General features: G+C 38.7%; 1 protein-coding gene across 4 annotated transcripts; it reads right to left on the bottom strand.

Moving 5' to 3' along the window:
• Window positions 1–4591: 4591 nt before the first annotated feature.
• LOC104238776 (chromatin modification-related protein EAF1 B-like) lies at window positions 4592–21871 on the bottom strand. Of its 4 annotated transcripts, none has more exons than XM_009793246.2 (24): window positions 21493–21871; window positions 19737–19799; window positions 19330–19529; window positions 19173–19227; window positions 18990–19087; window positions 17464–18919; window positions 17229–17348; window positions 16788–16943; window positions 15646–15837; window positions 15371–15451; window positions 13948–13999; window positions 13314–13837; window positions 13163–13216; window positions 12488–12545; window positions 12211–12407; window positions 12040–12093; window positions 11853–11933; window positions 11544–11681; window positions 11333–11449; window positions 8757–8860; window positions 8429–8635; window positions 7979–8351; window positions 5428–7067; window positions 4592–5098 (listed from the first exon to the last, which is right to left on the bottom strand). In XM_009793246.2, exons 3-23 carry the CDS (start codon window positions 19470–19472, stop codon window positions 5514–5516), a joined length of 5814 nt encoding a protein of 1937 aa, XP_009791548.1. In that variant the 5' UTR covers window positions 19473–19529; window positions 19737–19799; window positions 21493–21871; the 3' UTR covers window positions 4592–5098; window positions 5428–5513. The 4 variants fall into 4 exon arrangements, with proteins under 4 accessions (XP_009791548.1, XP_009791551.1, XP_009791549.1 ...); XM_009793249.2 differs by having other exon boundaries at window positions 12211–12401; XM_009793247.2 differs by having other exon boundaries at window positions 19737–19795.
• Between the last annotated feature and the right edge of the window lie 451 nt (window positions 21872–22322).

The following is a 22322-nucleotide window of genomic DNA, read 5'->3' as shown; positions in this document are numbered from 1 at the left end:
ATTGAATATCTGCGGTCTAATTTATAACGCATTAAACCACTTATCGATACGACATTGGAGTAGAGAGATGTTTGTATTTTTGCGAGACTGCGCATGCAGCTCCCTATGGGACCCACTTAGGGCGATTGGGATATCTTGATATATATGTGACGCCTACAACCCCATTTTAACTCATTCGTTTTCACTCTCTTCAGACCTTAGACACCTAAAAGCTTTCTATCAAAGTTCTCTCATGATCCAAGACCCAAACCAAGGGCAAACAACACAAATTAAGTGTCAGGAATCACGTGGCGCTAGTGAGTTTCTTATTCTTCTTGTGGTTGCTGATTTTGGTATGGTTCCAGCTCGAGTGGGGGGTTGTTTAAAGTGGTTTACGTTCTGTAAAATACTCTTCCAAGGTTTTCATATCAACCCTAGGATATTTAAAATTCTTCCAAAAGGGTTCTAGTATCGAGAAACCCGAATTGATTGCTAATTTCTTGTGGTTGCGTTGGAAGGATATTTCATGGCGAAGTAAGCTAAAATTGGAGTTTTTCTATCTGTTAAAAGGTAAGGAACCTCTTACTTTACATGTATTTAATCTTATCCAAATTGCAGCTAAGTCGTTGAAGCTGGAACTTGTGATATATCTATTGAAAGGCTTGTTAGTAATATTGTTGATTGGTGGACTATTTTGGGAGGCTTAATATTGATTATTATTGATGTTGTTTGGGCTGTTTGGTGGCTTTCAGTAACTTATGGGATGTAGTAAAAATCGGAGAGGTGGTGTCCGTTTGCTTGTAGAATATTGGTTTCGAAATATGAGAGTTACAACGCTTATGTGATGACGATGAAGTCGATTTACTCATTATAGACGTAAGAAGATTATATTGAGCTTGGTTGATGATTGGAGAGAAGATTGAAAAGGTTTGTTAAGGCACTTCCTTCTTTCTTTTGGCATGATCTACAGTGAAATAAACATAAACGATATACTATTTCATAACGGATCTACTCCTATCAACTAATGTTGTTCTTTCTTTATAAAGTTATTCTAAGCAAGTATGTATGATCCTTGAATCCTATTGAGGTTCATATAGATAGTATGGATGTCCATAATATTAATTGAAGGTGCGACGACCGTACATCACTCCGAAAGTTTTAGAACATGATTCTATGAGTCCAACATGCATTATATATATATATATATATATATATATATATATATATATATGTATCTATTTAATTCTGCTGACCTGCAATATAGTCGGCTGGGTATGACACTTATTATGCAACCACTGATTAATTGGGTTTACCGAGCTCCACGTGACCGGGTACAATTCTACCTAGCCTTATGATGGCGTGGTACGTTTTTATCGAGTCCTCTTCGAGGCCGGGTACGATATGGTGATGATGCCCACAGAGGCGTGTGTTTTTAAAAGTATATGTATACATACATACATACATACATACATACATACATACATACATACATATATATATATACATACATATATATATATATATATATATATATATATATATATATATCATGCATTTCATGTCAGTCGCCCTTAGAGGTACTCAGATGTTACATGTTGTATCTGCTCTATCTCTCTTTATATTACTATTCTTATTTATGCTTTTCTGTCGTACATACTCGGTACTTTATTCGTGCTAACGTCCCTTTTGCCTGGGAATGCTGCATTTCATGCCCGCATGTCCCGATAGACATATTGACAGTCTTCCTAGTAGGCTATCAGCTCAGCGAAAGGTATTGGCGCACTCCACTTGCTCTGGAGTTGCCTATTTGGTCTGTATTCTTTGGACATCTAATGATTGGTATGGCGGAGCCCTATCCCGGCCTTTATCACGTTTATGTACTTTTAGAGGTTTTTAGACAGATGTCATGCATATGGATACTTGTATGGCCTTGTCAGTCTATGCTTTGAGTTTACAAATGATCATATCGACCATATAGGCCCGTATGTCACATGTATACGTTTGTATATCATGTTGGGTCGTCCTATATCGAGTATTTTCTCATATTTTATTCTGGTTTTCTCATGACGGGCTTTCCGGAACATTTACCCATAATAGTATGATAAGAAAAATATATTACGTTGGTACTCTGTTTTGTAAGTTACCGGGTGCCCGTCGTAACCCTGTGGTTTGGGTCGTGACAGTCAAGGGGTCATTGTTTAAATACCGCCAATTTTGAGAACAATCAGCCAAGACCAGTTTCTTGCGGGGCTATTCCTGTCCCGGCATTTGACATCAACGTCTAGTAACACAACAAAAAGATTTAGTAGCTCTGCTTTTGCCGTAAAAATGGAGACATTGTCGTTAAGAAAGAGAACCAAAATGTCAAATACCTTAACGACCAAGATTGACTACATGCTGGGATATGACTAAGTTGCCCGGATTTAATCACGAGATCCATCCCAAGGAGAAATGGTGGATTTACCTTGCCTCAATCGGTGGCAAAGGGATATTGGTTCGTCGATTTCTTTTTTAAAATTAAATATGTACGTTTGAATAATAAGCAAAACTAAATGTTGGTATAAATATTAGAAAAAAACCTCTTGATTAAAACTTATTTACAAAATAAAATGGATGATGAGCGCCTTATAAAGAAAATGAAGTATTTAGTAATATTTCTAATAGGCTATCATGAATACATTTCCAAAATTGAAAATGCTTGAAGGTGGGTTGTAGTAATGTACTTGAATGGGTATTTTATTAATATGAGTTAAATTGTGTTTTTGTTCTATTTAGATGTCATATACTGATTTGTTCATTTGTTCGCCACTTCAAATAAGCTGCTTGATGCCTTGTTCCACTGGGATGAGCAAGCAAAAACCTGTCTTGCACTCGAGGAAACTGGTTTTCTGAACTTGCATAGTTATGATTCTGATAAGGAAGTGACACAAACTCAATGACCCAGCGAAAATTCATTCAGACCTCTCATCTCTTGTATATTGGGTGGGTTCATAGCAGGAAGTAAGAAGGATGTTTTATTGGGGCAAGCCTTTTAAAAAGATATGAAGCAAGTTGTGAGAGGATGTGATATCTGTAAAACGAATTGTAAAGGCGACCATGTAGCTTATCTTGGCTCAAGTCAGCATGAATTTTGTGTTGAAGCATTACCCAAATCAAAGGGAAGATACTCCACCACTTTGAAAATTGTCCCAGCTAAGAGAAAAGAGCTTCTTTCCACATTGAACAATGACGTTGACATATTTAGATGATTCACTCTACATTTTCGTTGGTTAAATGCTAAGGTTGAATAACTCGGTTATATGCTAAGGTTAAGTTACTCTGTACACTAAATCACGTCATTGAGGCAAATCAAAAAGTTAACAAAAGAGGTAGCTGCGGTTTATGAGGAATAAACAGAACCTTACCACGGAAGGGAAGTCTTGACGTCACTGGTAAAGTTGCTTCCATGTGACCGGGAAGTCACGGATTAAGGGTAAAGTTGCGTACAATAGACCCTTATGGTCCACCACTTCCCCGAACCCCGCGCATAGCAGGAGCTTAATGCACTGGGGCTGCCCTTTTTAAACAGAACCTCACCGCACGTTGTGAGCGTGTGTATGACAGAGAGAGAGAGAAGGAAATATACTTTCGAGTGTGTGTGAGGGAGAGATTGATTTCCGAGTTAAGGAGCCGAAAATTGAACAGAGAGGCTCCAGGTTTTGCAAACAGAGCTTCTGGAGAGATCAGTGGCTGCCTCTCCCCAACCCTTGGCTTCTCCTCGTGCGATGCTGCTACTACTTCAACCATCCCTTCTGGAAAAGCCTTTTCCAAAATCATACAGTTAATCAATTTTTTTGAGACTTTCTTATACAATTCATTCGACTTTTTTGATTGTTCTGACACTGGAAATTAATAAAATAAAATTGCAAATTCAAGGTAAATAAATCTAAGAAACTAATATACGTTTCTGTTCATGGAAGGTCTAATACACATGTCAACATAGTGGGGCTACTAAGAACTGTAACCTCCAAAATATGGTCTCAGAGTATTGCCTACCATTATCTTTCAGGGAAGATCGTTGATAGCTTTTCAGCTTAGAATTTTGAGAACAAGGATTTGCTTCTTGTTGGCTATGACACAAATTGCCAACCATCACAGATACCAGTTGTCTTGTCACTGCACTGGTTTTCCTGAACTTTCATATCCCTTCCTCGACGCCTTTGTTTGCCCTTATGATTGTGCTGAGAACAAAGTACTGAGAGATGGTAGGATTATGGAAAATTACCGTTAGGATAGCTCTATTTGGAGGCGATGTCAGAAAGCCATGGATCATGGGAGGTGGATGGGGGACAAAAGGAGGCCAGAAATGTAAACAAGAAACTTCTGTGACTTGCAAATACTTCTTTCTTTTATAACCGAGAAATCACTTTGTGAGTTAGTTGGCACAACTCCCGGTGGTCCACCTGATTTTTAGATAACTCCAACTTGCAGATACTTTAGCATAAAAATAGAAAATGCTTCTACAGGGTATCTACAATTAACAATTAGACGGAAATTTAAATGTTATTGCTTTCCTTAAAACGCATCGCCATTTATAGATCATAGTATTCTTCCACGTAAGTATGCATATATATGATTCAAAAGGAAACACAGCAGCAAGTACATCTCATTAAAGATTTGCCAAATGCAAAGAGGAACAATTTACAAGAATTGCGAAGGCTACGAGGAAGGTGCAGTCATGTATGATGACTGTTCTAATAAATATGGAGTATACATAAGACTAATATTCACAAAATTTCCCACAGCCTTTGGCCATAAAAATGATAACTACCCCCTTGAATACAAAACGGGAAATAATACATGGGATGATCTACGGGGATAAAATCAAAATAGGAATCCCTCAGTGAGCCGGTGAAACAAGGGGCTTTTACGAAAGTGAAAGACGTAACAACAAAAGGAAAAAAGGAAAAGGATAAAATCCTGTACACGTACCTCTATATATGTCCCTACCTTCCTGAGGCTCTAGGGCGACAATAATATACAGAACCCAAAATTTAAGCAGACGTCCCTCTAGTATAGCTAAACTTTGAAAATTCACCAACTTGCATAAGGTGATGCCCTCAGGGACAACGAGCTTCATCTGAACCATAAAATAAACAAGAATTAGCAAGTTCTGCCAGGTATTACCACCATGTTCTGCCACTTCACCAATATCATCATTCAACAACCAAAACTATCTTAACCAAAAAAGTAGGGGAGGTGATCAATTGAAAGCTGCATCAAAGCATGTCTTTAAATTTAAACTCAGTGAATGGGGGTGAGCCCTTGCGGCTGTATCCCCATTGGAAGAACCTTTTTCTAAAGCATTTCAAGTAGTTCATTCCTCATCATTGGATACCAAGACTACCAATAGAACTCCAATGCAAGTCAATTGACTTCAGTACATATTAACATAAAAGAATGTCTTACCTGTACACCGCTGTTTCCCAGGCATGCTGACCCATTCAGGGACTGATTAGCCAAAAAGGAATTATCCTTTATCTGTTGAAGGTGGTTTAATCCAGTCTACAGTCATTGGGCCTAGCAAACGAATTGCTATTCCCTGCTTGCAGAATCTGAGCCTGTTCTTGTGAATGTTGCAATGTTGAAAGCTGCTGCTGCAACTGTGGCTGGGTCACTGAGGAAGGAGGTTGCAACTGGGAGGATTTTTGCTGCCAGTTGAAACTATCAGGCCCTGTTGGAGCCAAGTTGCCTGAAGATTGTCTTTGGCTTACCCCTTGGCTGATTTGAGGCACCGACTCACTGCCAGCAGAATTTGTTGGTGGAGTCCCAATTGAATCACACAATGGTTCTGTACCCTTCCACTGATTAGCACTCAGAGTTGAAACATCTGCGACATTAGTTGCATCATTGACGTCCTGAGGCATTGAGGTGATTGCACCTATCTGAGAAGTTTTGCACATAGGGTGTTGTTCAGCTTGAGGTTCACCAGCTTGCAACTTCTTTGATTGATCTGAATTTACTACATGGTTCTGCTGCAATACCCGTTGTACAGTTGCTTGGCTTTGATTCATCAATTTCGGCTGTGGCTGCACCTGTGGTTGTTGATGCACCAATCCTTGGTGGTTGGAAGAACCCGTGACTGAGGATGGAACAGATTGCTGAGATGAAATAGTATCAGAGGGAGCCAGCGAGCCAGGACCTTGATTGCTATTATCCTGATTAGGCATCTGCTGCTGAAGATGCTTGGTAGATGGAACTAGTTGGCCAGAGTAAATCTTAGGTTGGGGCTGACTTGAAGAATGAGGTGCCACAGCTTGCTTTGCAAGCTGGACAGGGCTGTGTGCTGTACCAGAATATAGTCCATGACCTTGCATCAAGTGAGTGGCTTGCTCACCTTTCTCAGCAGATTGATTTGTTTGATTGTTCGAAAGCCCATTCAGTAGAGAGGGATCTATCTGCAAGTTCTGGTGCATCATCATGTTCCCTCTGCCAACTCCCTTCAACAATTTAGCTTGTTGTTGAGATTGTGACTGCTGACGCTGTGGAGGATGGTGCCTGCCTGCTTGTTGAAGCTGCTGCTGCCCTACCTGACGTTGCCTTTGCTTGCTCATCTGAGTAGTTACACTGCTGCCCCCAGATTGAGCAGTCCGTGCAAGCCCATGATTTGGCAATGCGTGATGTTGCGGCATTGGGGTCATTGAGGCGGGGGACGTCAAAGGAGAAAGTGATACCGGCGGAGAAGAAGATTGTGATGTGGTCTTGGGACTATTTTGCAAAGAAGCTGAAATAGGAAGTTGGGGCTGCGAATGTGAAAATTGTTGTTGTTGCACCAGTCGCTGCTGCAGGTGCCTCTCTTTAGCTAATCGAATAGCATAAGCTTGTTGCTGTGAGTTGGTGGCATGATTAGCCCCTTGAAGATGAGGACGATGAGGGCTAAGCATAGGTGGCTGATGTGATTGCCGATGATGAAGTGGATACGATGTGACGGGAGAGGCAGACTGGTTGGGGAAAGAGGAACTTAACCCACCAAATGGAGAGACCACTTGACTGTTTCCTTGAAGCTCAGGAACCATCATTTGCCTCTGAACTTCCTGATTCTGTGGAGGCTGTAAGAGAAGGATACCGGGACCGTGCCATTGAATTAAACATGTAAGGAATATACAAGATACCGCAGAATTGGAAATTAGATGTTCATAACATGCTCCTATATATCAGCAACCACAAAAAGAGCAGAAAATGATGCAGAAACTAGCGTCAAGTAACAACATAACAACCAAACACGGAAGGAGTTGCTAGACAAAGTATACAAGCTTGGAATGCATCAAAATTGCAGATTGGAAAGTTAGATGACCATAACATACTCTTATACATCAGCAACCACAAAAAAGTAGAATATGATGCAGAAACTAGCGACAAGTAACAACAAAATTGTGGAAGTGCATAATCTTCATAGGACACTCAAAGTTTATCCCTTCAGTATAGAAAAGTGCATCTACTCTCCTAACGAAGTCGGGAAATCTTATATCTGAACGCAATTCATTGAAAGCTAAACAATCTTTATCTTCGCAGGTTGTCTTTTCTGGATTTAGCTATAGCTGTGATTTTGTAAGCATTCATTACATCTTCTATCCATTAGATATAAATAAATAAATGCACATCGTCCAGACACTTCTAATTGAGGACATGCTTTACACGTCAAAATTTGCAAGTTTGCCTAATTGAACTGTTAGGTTCACATGTTCTCCAACCAAGATCATGTGGACTCTACTCTCTAAGAGCAAAGTGACAACAGACCGGATTGTAACAAAGTCTTACAGGTTACAGTTAAAAGATACAGAGAGAGAGAGAGAGAGAGATGGTTGTAACAAAATAGCAGAGAGCTATTTAAATCGTCTCACGAGGTACTAGCATTCCTTTGGATCGACTCAACAAGAAAAGTTTTCCGTATACCAACTTCACCAATGGACTGAATGAGAGCAACAAAAGAGAAGCAATCAAAACCCAGCAGCTAACTAACCCGGATCATGTGCGAACCATCGTGAGGTCTCATCATTGAGTTCACCTGATTAGAGCTCACTCCAGAATGCATATTCACAGTGTTTGGCATTGCTCCCATCCCGGAGGAAAGCATGCTTCCAGAATTCAACATAGGCGATGATGCAACTCCTTGAAACCCAGGCCTTGCCATTGGAATACCTCTATTGATCCCACACATCATGCCCGTACTATTGCCACTGGAAAGTATACGAGCACCACCACGATCAGTGGCTGCAAGAACTCCAGGAGCAGCTATATTGGATTGCATATTTCTCATTTGATTATACTGCTGAAATCTCTGCTGTTCATCAACTGGAAGCGATGCAGATCTAGGAACAACATATCTACCATCCCTGGGAGCAAAATTACCCAAATTGGAACATGACGAGAACAAGCCAAAACATTATTTTAAGCATAACCCATTCATTACCTAACAGATGCATTGAGGGGACTTGATGGAAAGTTGTTTCCACTAATCATATTGGACGACCCCTGGACTGCGGAGTTTGCACCAGACGCTGGGAGCACTGAGTTTAATGCACACTGACTTGAGATAGATAATTCACTTGGGTGCGGACCTTGGCATCCAACAGAAAGATAGTCTGGACTCGAGGGCGCATCACATAGGTCCAAAGGTCTTCATATAACAAGCAGAATGAACCAGTAAAGGAAAAGAATTATTAAGAGTTAGCCAAGCTTTAGTAACAACCGAACTTGAGAAGTGTCCAACACTTATTAAGCATTGCAGAAAGACTTACGTAAAAATAGGGCCTCCGTTCAGATTATTTGTACAATGTTTGGAAAGAACATGTGTGTGAGAATCATGTGGTTGCTGGAGTTGTCTCGGATCATGTTTATAACCCTAAATTGAAATAGGCATGTATACATCAACTTGGAGCTCAGATGTATAAAAGCAAACAAACAGAGAATAAATTCCTGCTTTGCACACATAAAAAACTTTTAAAATGAATTTCAACATTCTCCTGGCTACCTAAAACTGCTAATATGCAAGGGTCTTCCTTCTCAGAAAATATCACATTTCCTCTCTACCTAGACTACCCATAAATACAAAGTGGAATGGACTCCAATGAAGAAGAACAGATTTGCTCATTTGAAGTATTGGGTTATAATTGAAAGCTTGTAATTGGTATATTAGAAGAATGGTTTAATTCCTTGTCTCTGTACCCAAAATTATAATGCACTCACCCAAATGGCATATTCTTCAAATTTGATATGCATCACCTTTATCCCAAAATTGACATCAACCATTCATTTTGAGGTACCAAATAAAAAATTTATGTAGTTTATCGATATCACACAACATAGCACAAACAGTCCTGGATAGCCACTCTACACTGATCAATAATCTCTCTTTTTCACTCTATAAAAACAAACATGTTCACAATTTCTTCTTCCCCCTAATTTGCATAAAACAAGACATAATTTTCAGATCTTATTTAACTATTGTGTTAAATAAACATAGACATTTGATTGGGACAAAGAGGTAATATCAATACACGTTTAGGGAAATATAAATTCACTGACATAGTAAGAAAATATTACAGTGACTAACTAGAGTTATGATGAGCATCAATTAAAAGATTAACATTATTTAAATAGATAAAGAGCCTGCAGATTATGATTTCTAATTTCTAATATAGTTTAACAATTGTTAAATATAATTTCTTAATGGAATATGCCTACCAAACAAGTAGAGAAGCAAATCTAAACCACAAATAACTTAAAAATTACAACAAAATAGAAGAAGGAAAGATTTGACTAAAGAATATTAGTGGTACTCCCATAATAATCTGTCAAAGAAATAGAGTAAAATGTATGTTGAATATTGTAATTGGCTGAAATAAACAAAACTTTATACTTTTCTTTAAATCAAATCTTACTACCGAAAACGTACATAATCTCAAATTTTTAAATATTCTCACTTTAATCATTTCTCTCGCTTACTGTCAATATAACATAGCTAAATTAACAATATTAAATTTAAGGGATAATTGTGAAACCTAGAAAGTTACGGGTATTAATTAGTTTGATAAATATGAATTTTTGATATGGATATTCTTGTCCCAAAAAAATAAAAAGCCCTTAATTTTTGTGGAGAAGTTACTTTTTTCAGCTTCTGCTTAAAAGCTAAAAGAACAACTTCTGCTACTATTCAAACGCAAGTACTTATTCACAAAAAGCTTTGCCAAACAGGCTATTAGTTAGGGAAGGGTTGGTTTCCTGCAGTTATCAGCTTGGATCCCATGGTAACAGGAAAAAGTATGTTTTTTTACTTGGTTGGCAGTAAGGGGAGGACCACTCACAATTGAAGATTTGAGAAAGAGGACTGCATGTCAATTGGTGTATTATGTGCAAAAAGAATCTGAAGACATGGATCATCTCTTGCATTGCCAGGCAGCAACTCGCCTGTGATGAGAGAACTTTAAGATGGTTGGGACTAAAATGGACAATGTCAAACACAATGACTAAGGCCCCCTATTCAGTTGGGCCTTCGAAAGGAAGAGAAGACGAAGGGCGTGGGATGTGCCCCACTAACACTCATGTGGGTGCATCGAAGGAGAGAAATGGGAAAATATCCATAGAAAACACTAAGTGATTTCTTCCCATCTGCTTAAGCATGTACTTGTGCTACTACCCGGTACCTATGCTGGTAGGAGGTACCAGAGACCTAATGGAATAATCGAGACGCGCGCAAGCTGGCCGAACACCACTAGGAGAAATGTGAAGGAATAGAAAATGGCTACATACATCAAGGAATAGTCTCTCATTTCTAGATTTGTTTTTTGATATACACATGACGTTCCGATTTGCATAGAAGTTTGGGTGTTTTTTTTAAGAATCATATTACTTGATAGGTTCTCTACCTTTTGGTATATTGCTGCTATGCGGGAGAGTTTTCCATCATTCATAAATTATTTACCTTATAAAAAGATCAAGCTAGGTGTTTGGTTTCATTAGATGTCTCAAAGTGCGCTAAACCCGTATTACTACAAAGACTTAACAATTCTGACCCATCAGGTGTTGTAGTTCTATTATTTTGAGCAATGCATTGCAGAAAACTTAATCCCCTTTTGGTCCTAGTATGATAGAAAGCCGAATGGCCGCCCCAATTACCAAAGACACCTCCTATAGTAATTTCATCAACACGTAATGAACATGAGGGAAGAAAACAAAGTTATTATATGTATACTACGCAGGCAGATAACAAACCAGTAAATTGCAGTTCAACGACCACAAAATAGGGGCTCTCACACTCTAATATGGCGAAGAAGCTAGACAAATTTGATGGAGAAATACTAATGCAAGAATATACCTGATTCTTCCGTAAAAGATATTTCTGCCCGATCAAGATCATTTTCTCAAAATGAGATCTAAGTGTATCCTCTTCCATTGGCCCCTGCAAACGCTGAAACAGTTGCCTAGCACTTCCCTGAATGATGTTTAGCATGTTCTTTCAAATTACAGAAAAAGGGTAAAGTTGTTTTAACATCAAAGTACTAGAGTAAGCAAAAGCAATCCTGAACCTTGGGAATGCCAGGTAATGTTGAAGGATAAGGTTGAGAAGATCCTGAATCATCAGCACTATCAGCACCATCACCACTACTTCTGTCCATCAGTATTTTGTGTCGTTCTTTGCATTCTTTTGGCTTGCGGTAGATACACTGTATTTACTCAAGACAATTCTTTAGGAGCAAGCAGTGAAAGATAAGGTAAAAGAAAATTTAGAAAAGAAAACTAGCAAGCAGTAAAGAAAGTGTAAATATAGGAAAGATTTAAAATCATCTACTGTAGTCTGGCTAAAAGATGCTAAGATACCTCATGACTATGCTCACCTTGAATTGTAAAGTACTGTTGAAAGCATCACTTACAAGCTCCCAGTTTGGACCCATGTCATGCACCAGGACCACGAGTGCCTAAAATTTTGAAGTCAAATCCATTTATACACCTCATGCCAGAAGAACTACAATGAAAAAAGAAACAGAAGTAGGTACATTATTATCGGATAAAAAAGAAACCAACCTGGTCCTCGAATAGTGACCATGGACTTCCTGAACCTGGTTGTCCAGCAGACGTCTGCATGAGATTGTAACAAGCAAATTCATTCTTTTAGCGGATAGATCTTCAGATAATCATTCTTACAAATAAAAGCAAATTTGAAATAAAACAACATATTCTAGCATAAATAAGCACCTTCAAAGTTTTGGCTCTCCTACCCTGGTCCCTACCACTAAGCATTCTCATAAGTTTATTTGGGTTGGACATGTTACTCATCTGGGAAGCCGCTGGAGATGGGACAAATCCACCACCAGCACCTATATTTTCAAAAGAATTTTCAAGTGATTGCCTCATCATCTTTGGCTTCTTTGTGATATGTTGACCGACTAAACCTTCAAAAGAGAGAGTGCCGTTATACAAGAATATTTAGTATCAAACTCTAACACTGATGCAAAGTTAGTAATAGCCGTACCATTACTACCATTAGAATCAAGTTGATGGCTCTCCAATCTCTTTCTGGAAAAGTCCCTCTGAAACCAAACAAATTATAAACAATCACAAAATTGTTACAGAAATGTGTGTGCGCGCAAGAGATCCGGTTATCAAGGTACATCAGCATTGCCATTCTTAAAACCGTCAAAAGGATGATAGTACATACTTCCAACATGCTGTAGATTGTGTCGTCAACAGCACAGAAGCATCTGTTGCATATAACTTGGATTTTGCTAAAGCATGATCATTGCATATTCACATAATTCAACAGCAAGATCAACAAAGAACATGAAGTTTTTCCCCTCCCCAAGAAAAAGGAAATTAAATGAAAATAACCACATAAGCAAAGAGATATATCAATGCCCAGTAAATAATCAAGAAAACGTAGTTGTTTCAAGCTTCCAGAGACTGGCAGGAAAAGAGAACAAGACCAAAAGATCAAGACAAAAACCTCTGTAAAGTAGCGTCCAATACTAACAGGAAAAAAACTAACTAATAAATCGAGCCGCTATGTGAAAAAAACAGAGAATAATTTGACAAGCTATTGAGAAACACCTATAATTGGATCGCTTCCCCAACTGAGCTCCAATTGGGAAGTGCAAAAGCTACAGTAAACTGCAGTCAGATTCACAGTGAATAAGAAAAAGGAAATCACCTGCTCGTTTTGAAAATTAGAATCAGCCTTCCATCGCTGTTCATATGCGGAACCCTGCATCAACGAGAATGCAGTCATCAAGAAAACCGAACATTGAGATGCTTCTAAACCAAAAAAAAGTTTACTGAGGATATAGCAACTTATCAAGTACCAGAATCTTTGATTTTTTCTTCTTTTTAGGTTTTGAAACTTCACTGGAGTCAAATGGTAAATGCTTTTCGAAATCGCCAACTGACTCAACGTCCAAACTATTTGGCATATGTGATCCCCCATGCAAAGTACTCTGATCATCCTGAAATGAACTGGTATCACCACTTGAAGCATCAGTTTTGATTGGCAACTGAGCACATCCAGATGTTGTTGCACTGTAAGGACTAAGAACTCTTTGCCTAGAAGCAGTACGCATACGCTTTGTTGGAATAGACACATTAAGATTGCTTGCTGGCCGTTTGCCCAGTTGCATGGATTGATGAGTACCGAGTCTGTTTTCCGCACGTTGTGTAAATGGTACATCAGTGCGAACATCATATGATCTTCCATTATATGCCTTTATGAGGATCTTCCTTTTCTTCTGGGAAAATCTTGACAATTTGTTACCTTCAATGGCAACTGATATGTCATATGGACTTGTCTCTCCTTCATCCTCTTCAAATGCATAGTCTTGAGATCCCCAGTCTGCTTAGAGATACAGCAAGAAATGTGACCAACTAGAAAGAACAGTACCAGGAGGCAACAAACTCCCAGCAACATAAAATATAAGAAGAGAACAGAAAAAGAAAGGAAACCTGGAACTGTATTGCATGCAGATGTCTCCACCTCTTCATGCATACCAAATTTCTGAAATTTCAAATAATGGACTAGCATCAACAAGTGGGATTAGAACACAAACATACTGCTAAAGCCAACAAGGACGGTGTTGGCTACAAGGTCGGACTGAATATATCTGAAATGCAACTCTTTCTATTCCCTTTATCAGTCAAAAGCACCTGGCATGTTGATGTCTATTGTTTTTTTTTTATTTGCACCGGGTGTCCGAGTCTCTACGAGCCCCGACTAATCCCGGGGTACACAGGCCCTCGGCAAGGAGTTTCCCGCAAGTGCACCACGGTTAATTCAGGTTTTACCCAGTCCGATGGCCCTCAGAAATTGTTTGCACCCAGTAGGTTTCGAACTTGAGACCTTGAAAGGGAGCAAACCCCAAGGCTCAAGTCAATTGCCACCAGGCCAACCCCCGAGGGTTTGTTGATGTCTATTGTTGTGTAAAAACAAATAAGAACAAGCAATATAGCAATCATGAAATTAAAAGTACGGCAGCACCTGTACGTAATTTTTTTATAAAGTAATAAATTTCATTAAAGAAAGGGCAAAAGTGTGCCCGAAGTATACCAAAAAGTAGAAGGCCTCATAAAAAAGGCAGCACCAATATGTAGTTTTAGGTACTTACCCTGTACCGAATAATTTGTCCTACTTTCTATTCAGGATTATGGCAAAATTGACTAAGGAAACTTACTCCATGCACAATTCAATACTTCCCAATATTCTAATCAGAAAAAAGGTGCTACAGGGCCCACTTTCAAACTAGGAATTATTCAAACAGTTGAAAGAACAGCTTACACTTTGGACGGCATACTGTTCAAATTTATAATAACATTCTTTACATAAGAAGTATATGCAGAATGCTCAAGAAAATAACTTGGTTCCAAAAACAATTTACATCGCAAGAACAACTTCTCCCATTAACTAACGACCTAAGTAACACAATCATCATATGTTATAAATTCCATGTTAAGGAAGTGCTGCAACAAAATCCATAGGAGGAAAACTTCCAAACTGTACATTCTTTTCTTCCCCAAAATCCATTTAGTATTTAGTATTTATCCCCTAAGGCAGCAAAAGAAAAAAGCCAATAAAGGATTGACTATTAAAAGTTAAACATAAGAGAATAAAAGAACACCAATTAAGGACCATTAGACACAATTCAGAGTACCCAAGGACACTGCACTTTAACAAATGTTCAATTAAGTTATTACATTCACTTCCTGACTAGACCTTGAATAAAATAAAGTTAGAGTTCTATTAAGATCTCATAATACTTTTATCTAGGGCAAGGTCAACCAACTGTGTTGGATGAAACCAGCAATTTGCAACTCAACAAGTCAGAATATGCAAAATCAAGCATTGGCGAAATAGTGACTCTCGATATATTACCGCATAGTGCAGCACATGAGATTCGATGGACTTTCTGTAGGCATCCATTGCTCCAAGGGAGACAGCATAGAAGAGGTTCTCCTGCATGAGGGCATGAGGATCACTTAGAAGGATTTACCTTTTGCTGAATAAAAAACATAAAACAAACAAAAGAGCAACAAGTATCACCCCAGAAAATGAAATAGGTAAGCATTCAAAAGATCCCCAAAAATATTTTCACTGAGAAAAATTTAAAGACCAGAGATCAGAAGACAGTGACGCTTAAAGATATATACTTCTCTGAAATGATCTTCCTGGGGCGCATCGATGATTCCAGCATCAGACACCCTCTCTGGAGTCACCGGAGCTTCAGCGAGGCTTTGTGGAACATCAGAGTCATTGTATTTCAGAAATCTCATGGCATATTCCCTAATAGCAAGGGTATGATCCTTTCTAAAGATCGCCCTCTCCAGTTTTTTGCTTTTCCCCTGCCAGGATCATCACAAACTACAAATTAAGGGACAAAGATCTCTCCCGCCTTTCATTGGAAGCAAGTACACAGGGAAAAGCAGAAGTTAAATTGGAATTAGTAGCTTCTGAAGCATTGTCATTTGTTCTAATGGTTGCCCTATTTAATTATTACCAGCAAAACTTAAAACTTTTCTTGCTAGAGAACAACCATTATATTTTTCCCAACTTTAATTTAATTGCTTTGAGATCACATACATCAAGTTAGCTCTTCAACCCAACCAGCTTATGTATATACAAGTTCAAATTAGTACATTCTCTTAGAAATGTTTGCTGCTTACCCAATGCTTATGTGAGAAATGAATCGCATAATTGATAATTCTTGGTTCAATCATACAATGTAGCTCATACACTGCAATGGAAAATTGCTGCAAACGCTGTCTAGTCTAATAAAAGTGCTCATTAATTTCACTGTTGGAATACAAGAGTATATATATAAGTATGTATCAAGCAATTGCATGAAAATAACTTTTAACTTTTAACCATTAGTTTCACCCTTCTATCCCCATATAAATTTAGAGGGGGGCCTTTGATCAGATAATGATACAAGCCTCTATCTGCATATAGAAGAACTACAATAAAAAAGTAAATGAGCATACATACACACACATAAATACACATATGTGTGAGCTTCTGTGTCTATGTATGTGTGTGTATCAGATCAGCATAGTGTATCACTTATTCCATACCCAGATATTCATTTACAAAAGAAAGGGGTTATGGCATTCCATAAACCAACAGGCAGATAAACCCATGCCAACTGCCAATGGACAAAAGAATTGCTCAACCAGGGAAGGGATAAAAAAACCAGGGCATGATTAGTTACCCCTTCATAGAAAACTTGTTTTTCAACAAAGGAAGGAAAAGCAAAAACGTAACAAAAAAGAAATACTACTTCATATCTATATACCTCAATAGACTGCCAGAAACCCATGACAGCTTTGGCCATAATATGAGCAACCTTTTTTAGCTCCCAACTACTATTTTGTTCTTGGAATCGTGACCGCACGGTAAAAGCCACTCGGTGACACATTTGAGCAGCTGCAGTCATTTTCCAAAGACGTTCCTACATGATGAGAGACTTTTAAATAAGTGGCTAAGTTTGGAGAAACAGACTGAACAAATTTCCAGAACCTAAATGAAAATTTAATCATGCTTCAACCATCCAGTTATGGAACTCATAAAAAAAACTACTAATCAAAAATGAAAGTAGCTATAATTGAAAACAAAGATCCGGAACCTTAATGAAAATTCAATCAAGTTTCGACCATTCAGTTCGGCATTTAAAAAAAGCTATTAGAAAAGCAAAAAATGAAAATGGCTCTAACTGCAAGGGTCAATTAAGTCACACCTGAGCAAAATCATTTGCCAGCCAAACCATTTCCTCAAGTACATAATCCCAGTGGGATTTGCGACGATTCTCCACTGGAAAGGTCACTGCAGATAACTCTGCAATCCTTTTACGTTTCGCCTGTTTGTTATATTAAACATTAGATCTTTACAGCCAAATAACGAACTCATAGCAAGATTTTTACAAGCCCGGCCAGAAGAAGATGTGAATTAGTTTTAAAGATTAAAGCAAAAACCTCTATAATCTGCGCCTCTTTCAAGATTGAGTCTTCATCACCCTTGGTAGCAAGTTTAAAGTTGATCCCAGATGCTTGTGCCTCAGGGGAAAGATTTGAAACTCCATGCTGAGAAGGCTCAGGTATTGTGGACTCAACTGAAGCCTGACGTCCAATAATACAAGCATTTCCTTTTTGGCGGTTGGAACTATCACTTGTGTTTGTACTGGGTTTCCTCTCAGTTTCTGACGGAGATGGGCCAACTGCTTCCACTATGGTGGTAATATTATCTTTTACCTCACAAGGCAAATTAGGTTCACTGCTAACAAATTCTTCCTGTGATGTATCGAGAAAATAATTTTGGTGCTTTTTGGGGCCAGAATTGCATACTTCATTGGTCAAACCACAACCGTCACCAGCTTTAACCTCTTTCTGTTCTTTAAGATTGCTTTCGATAATAGGTGTTCCCTCTGGCACCGACAGTTGTTCCTTCAAGTCACCTTTGGAGTCCAAGTTTTTTGGGTTCATAATCATTTCGCTATCATTATTTTGATCTACAGTATGAGTAGTCCGGGTGCAAGAAGATTCTGAATCTAAACCCTTTGTGCCTAATGCTGCATCACTGCTTTGAGCATCATTTGGTATGCTTTTCTGGTCACTCTTCCCACAACTGAACCCATTTATTTGGCTGAAACTAGCTTGCTTCCCAAATCCTGCTGCAGCTGTACACGATTGACCTTCCTGGCCAGCAGAACCTACCCCTTCTTCTCCCAGTGACGATGGAGGCCTTTCAGGACCTTCCCGAATAGACATTTCCTTAACACCTGTGTGTGAGTTCTGATCATGTTGGTTATCCAGCAAATCTCTGGAAGAACTAGCTTCAGGAATGCTATCTGCCAGATCATCCGTCTTCAAGTAAGTAGTTGAATCTGCAGCTTTAACACCATCTACTTCAGATTCCAGCAGGTTATCAGAAGCCAGAGTCTTCACAGGCATACAACCATTTGAACTAGAAGGCACTGCAATGTTCAAAGAAGAGTTCTGGTCTTTTGGATTTTCTCCATCAGAAACCAGTCCTTTTACATCTTTAGAGAAATGTTGTGAAGGCAAGGATGTGCCATGACCACCACGAGCTAGAATTACATCAGTAGAACTTGATCTAGTGCCATCCCCATTCGGCCGGGGCCTGTATCTTCGCTTGTAAGCTTTTCTAGGGACACCAAAAGCAGCAGAATCACCCAATTCTTTTGCATTTCGACTTCTATCCAAGTTAAATGACTGCTCTGATGGAGTAAGATTGCTCGTACCGGGGTGTCTAGAAGACCTATCACCTTCAGTGTATTCATTTTCACCATCAAATAGCATGAGATTGTCAGCACTGTTGGGTTCACAAAGTTGAGGAGCCCCGAGTCGATCACTACTTTCAACTGAGTCTCCATGAGGTGAAGCAGTAATTGCAAAACTACCTTTTGCTTCACTAGAACGCAGAAAGAAAATTAGGCAAGCACAATAAGGATTAGAAAACCAACAGACCTCTGAAAAATTACCTGGTCACAAGCTGATCGGGAGGTTGATCTGTCAGAGAAGTGGACTGAACACTAAGTGAAGCAGCATTCCCGAATTTGAAATCCAGCGGATCACCACCCTGCAATAAGAAGAATCAAGTCCTGCCAAAAAATGCAAGCGGATAATTTCTGAAAGTCTAATAATAACTGGTCCAACCAACATACTTTCTCAAGAAATTCTAATTCTCTTCTCTTTTCCTCTAGGAAACAATACTCCTGCCTGTTAACAACAACAAATCTCACCGTAAGTATAGAGGAAGTACTGAAATCATTAAATTCCATATAGGCAGGACAAGGAAGTGAAGCAGCACGTTAGCATTACCTAAGCTCAGCTTGAACCTCCTCAATTGCTGATCTCCGCGAAGAAGTTATGTTACCAATACCAACTCCACCTTCAAGAACTCCTCCCATTGAATCAACCTCGGCATTGACTACGGGATCAGATTCCGCACCACATCCATGCATTCCCGCCTTAAAAGCTACAGGCTGTTCCCTCCATCAGCACAAGCCTAGATCAAATTCCTGAAGACAAGAAAACGCTTAGACATCATGGAGGAACTGAAATACCAACAAAAGTAGTAACAACTGATATTAGTACGTAGATGGTTATCAAAAATAACAGATATTAGTACATGGATATCAGAAGATATATACCCCTTGTTTGGATATGGGTAATGACTTGTTAAAAAGTATCTTTTGTAGCATATTTACAAGAATTCAGTTTAATACCTTTTGTACTTCTACGAACTTAGGACACTATCTGGTTGCAGCCTCAATCACGTTCTTCTCTTTCTTGAATAAATGCAAAAGAATAAAGAAAATTAACCCTGCTTCGTAAACAGTCTACTTCGGGTAGAAGTGAAACATATAACTGCAGAAAATGGGACAAGAGAATCCAGGTCTCTTGCCAAAAGAAAGCAACTTCACAAATAGGATCTTCGGGATTCAGTTATGTTGGAAACAAGAAAATATATGTTGCCAAGGTAACATCCCTAGATACAGAACCACCAGACACATATTACTGGCTAGATGAACAGTTACTTTGAAGAGGAAGATAGTGGCATTAGTATACCTTATCAGGGCCTCTATAGAAGATACGAGAAAAATATATAGGCCTCGATAAACTATGTTACTGTCTCTTAATACTTTACATACTTATAGGTTTAAAGTGGGGCAAGACAGACCCCACCAACTGGTCTGCAAATGTAAGAAACTACGTAAACATGGACCAATTCTGGGGGAGAGAATTGCACTGCCTCAGATCCCTTCCTCACCTCACCTTGCTTTCTAGAAAATATTCAAGATCTACCAGGCTCTAAATTAAAGTTCTTATGCAATAGTTACTAAGCAAAAACTGTACTGATCGAGTAAGCTCCTACTGGAGGATCCACATTGATCTTTCCTCTTAGGCAATTGTAGATGGTTTCATCATGTAACAGCAAGCGTACAATAGAAAAGACAAAATTTTCCCTTCAACATCCATAATATCCATGGGGACTCTTTGTACAAATTAACGGTACACAAGAGGAAAGAGTTCACAATTGGAGCATAAGCTGCTTGGAGAAAAAAACACATCTAAATCTAAACAGCAATGTTACAAAAATGGGTAAGTTACTGCCCATGCACTCTGTCAATGGTTGTCCTTTTCACATTTTGATTATATGTATCCAAGATAAAATGAATATCCCATGTTACACTACAAGTGCCTTCGTGTGAGTGTAATTGCTCATAGCCTATACTCATCCATTAAGTATAGTATGTGAACCATTCATCTATCAGAAACTAACAACTCGGTCTCTAGAATGTAGCTATCCAAAAAAAAAAGTTCATTGCACGAAAGGGTGTGGCCTAGTGGTCGGAGTGGGTGAGAACCATGAGGTTTCAGGTTCAAATTCCAACGGAGGCAAAAACACTAGGTGATTCTCATCTGTCCAAGTCTTGATGGACAGAGTTACCTGGTACCTGTGGCTGGTGGGAGGTATCCTTGGAATTAGTTGAGGTGCGCGCAAGTTGGCTCGGACACCATTGTTATAAAAGAAAAAGGTTCATGCATGATTGCATGTCAACTCAGTTGTTCGCACGACTAGGCAACACAAACAAAATTCAAATATTAAAGATGCCTGAAGGTGTGTGGGGGGGGGGGGTAGCTTTTTTGCATATATTCATCCATGTCTTACTCATTTGCACAAAAGCACAATAATTCGGTGATCACCAGCTTCAAACAACTCGAATGAGAAGAAAAAACAAGCTCAGAGCAAACATTAGTTTCATCTCATGACATGCAGAACAGCAATAACTTGTCACGTAAAATTGAGCTACTCTTAACAGTTTAAGCAATATGCAGCACCCCGTATGCAAATTCTCAATTACATTCCCTTCTTATGAAATAAACCCAAAAAGAACAATTTGAACTCTAGGGTTTGCACGAAAATGAACGGAAGTCCAAATTCTAGGGTTTGTAAAGCTTAGGATTCAAAAGGAATACCTCAATTGTGAATACCAATGCCCGAATTGCAGCTAGAGTTAGTAATGCGTCAGCCCTGTAAGTTTCTCCTGGTTCTAGGGTTTTTTCTTACCTCAATTCAAAGCAAAAGATATTTTTGCCCTAGAATATCTGAAGCAGGGAATGCATTTGAATCTCGTACAATATGCCCCTCGGCTTGTACAATATGAGACAACAAGTGCCTATATTGACATAAATACCTATGTATTTGTCGAGTAAAATAAGGTTCCTGGTTCTGTCTTCGTGCTCCTTCGTTCTTCCCCCAAACTTTCTCTCTCTAAACAGTATGTTTTTCTCTCTCTAAACCTCATAAAACTATTCGTCCTCGCACGAGTAGTGGGCTTGGACATGCAGACGACGAACCAAGGCTATTGCAATTTTAGTCCACTTGGGCTTCTTATTTTTTTCCTGATTGGAGAAAGATTCTAATTTCAAAAGGAACATATTTCTCATATTGGGGTTAACCCATGTTATATTGGTTTGGTCATTGCTACTAAGGGCTCGCTTGGTAAAGTGCATAACAATAATGCTGGATATGGTGTATTAGTAATGTTAGTATTAATTATGTTTGCATTAGTTATGCTAATATATTTTTTATTCATTGTTTGGTTTGATGTATTAAAACATTTACAAAAATATCCTCATAATCAGTTCATCACTTTATTATTTTAAAAGAAATATATGTTGAGGAATATTTTTATTTTATTTGTCTACCTATATTGTAGTATAGAACTGAATATTTATTTATAAAAAATAATATGTCAGGTATTTATTTATTTACTAGAGATATAATTTTATTTTTCACTTTCTTA

Source organism: Nicotiana sylvestris, chromosome 9 (assembly GCF_000393655.2).
Source record: "Nicotiana sylvestris chromosome 9, ASM39365v2, whole genome shotgun sequence".
NCBI lineage: Eukaryota > Viridiplantae > Streptophyta > Magnoliopsida > Solanales > Solanaceae > Nicotiana > Nicotiana sylvestris.
The sequence above is the reverse complement of the archived record's forward strand: the minus strand, read 5'-3'. Positions and strand labels throughout refer to the sequence as shown.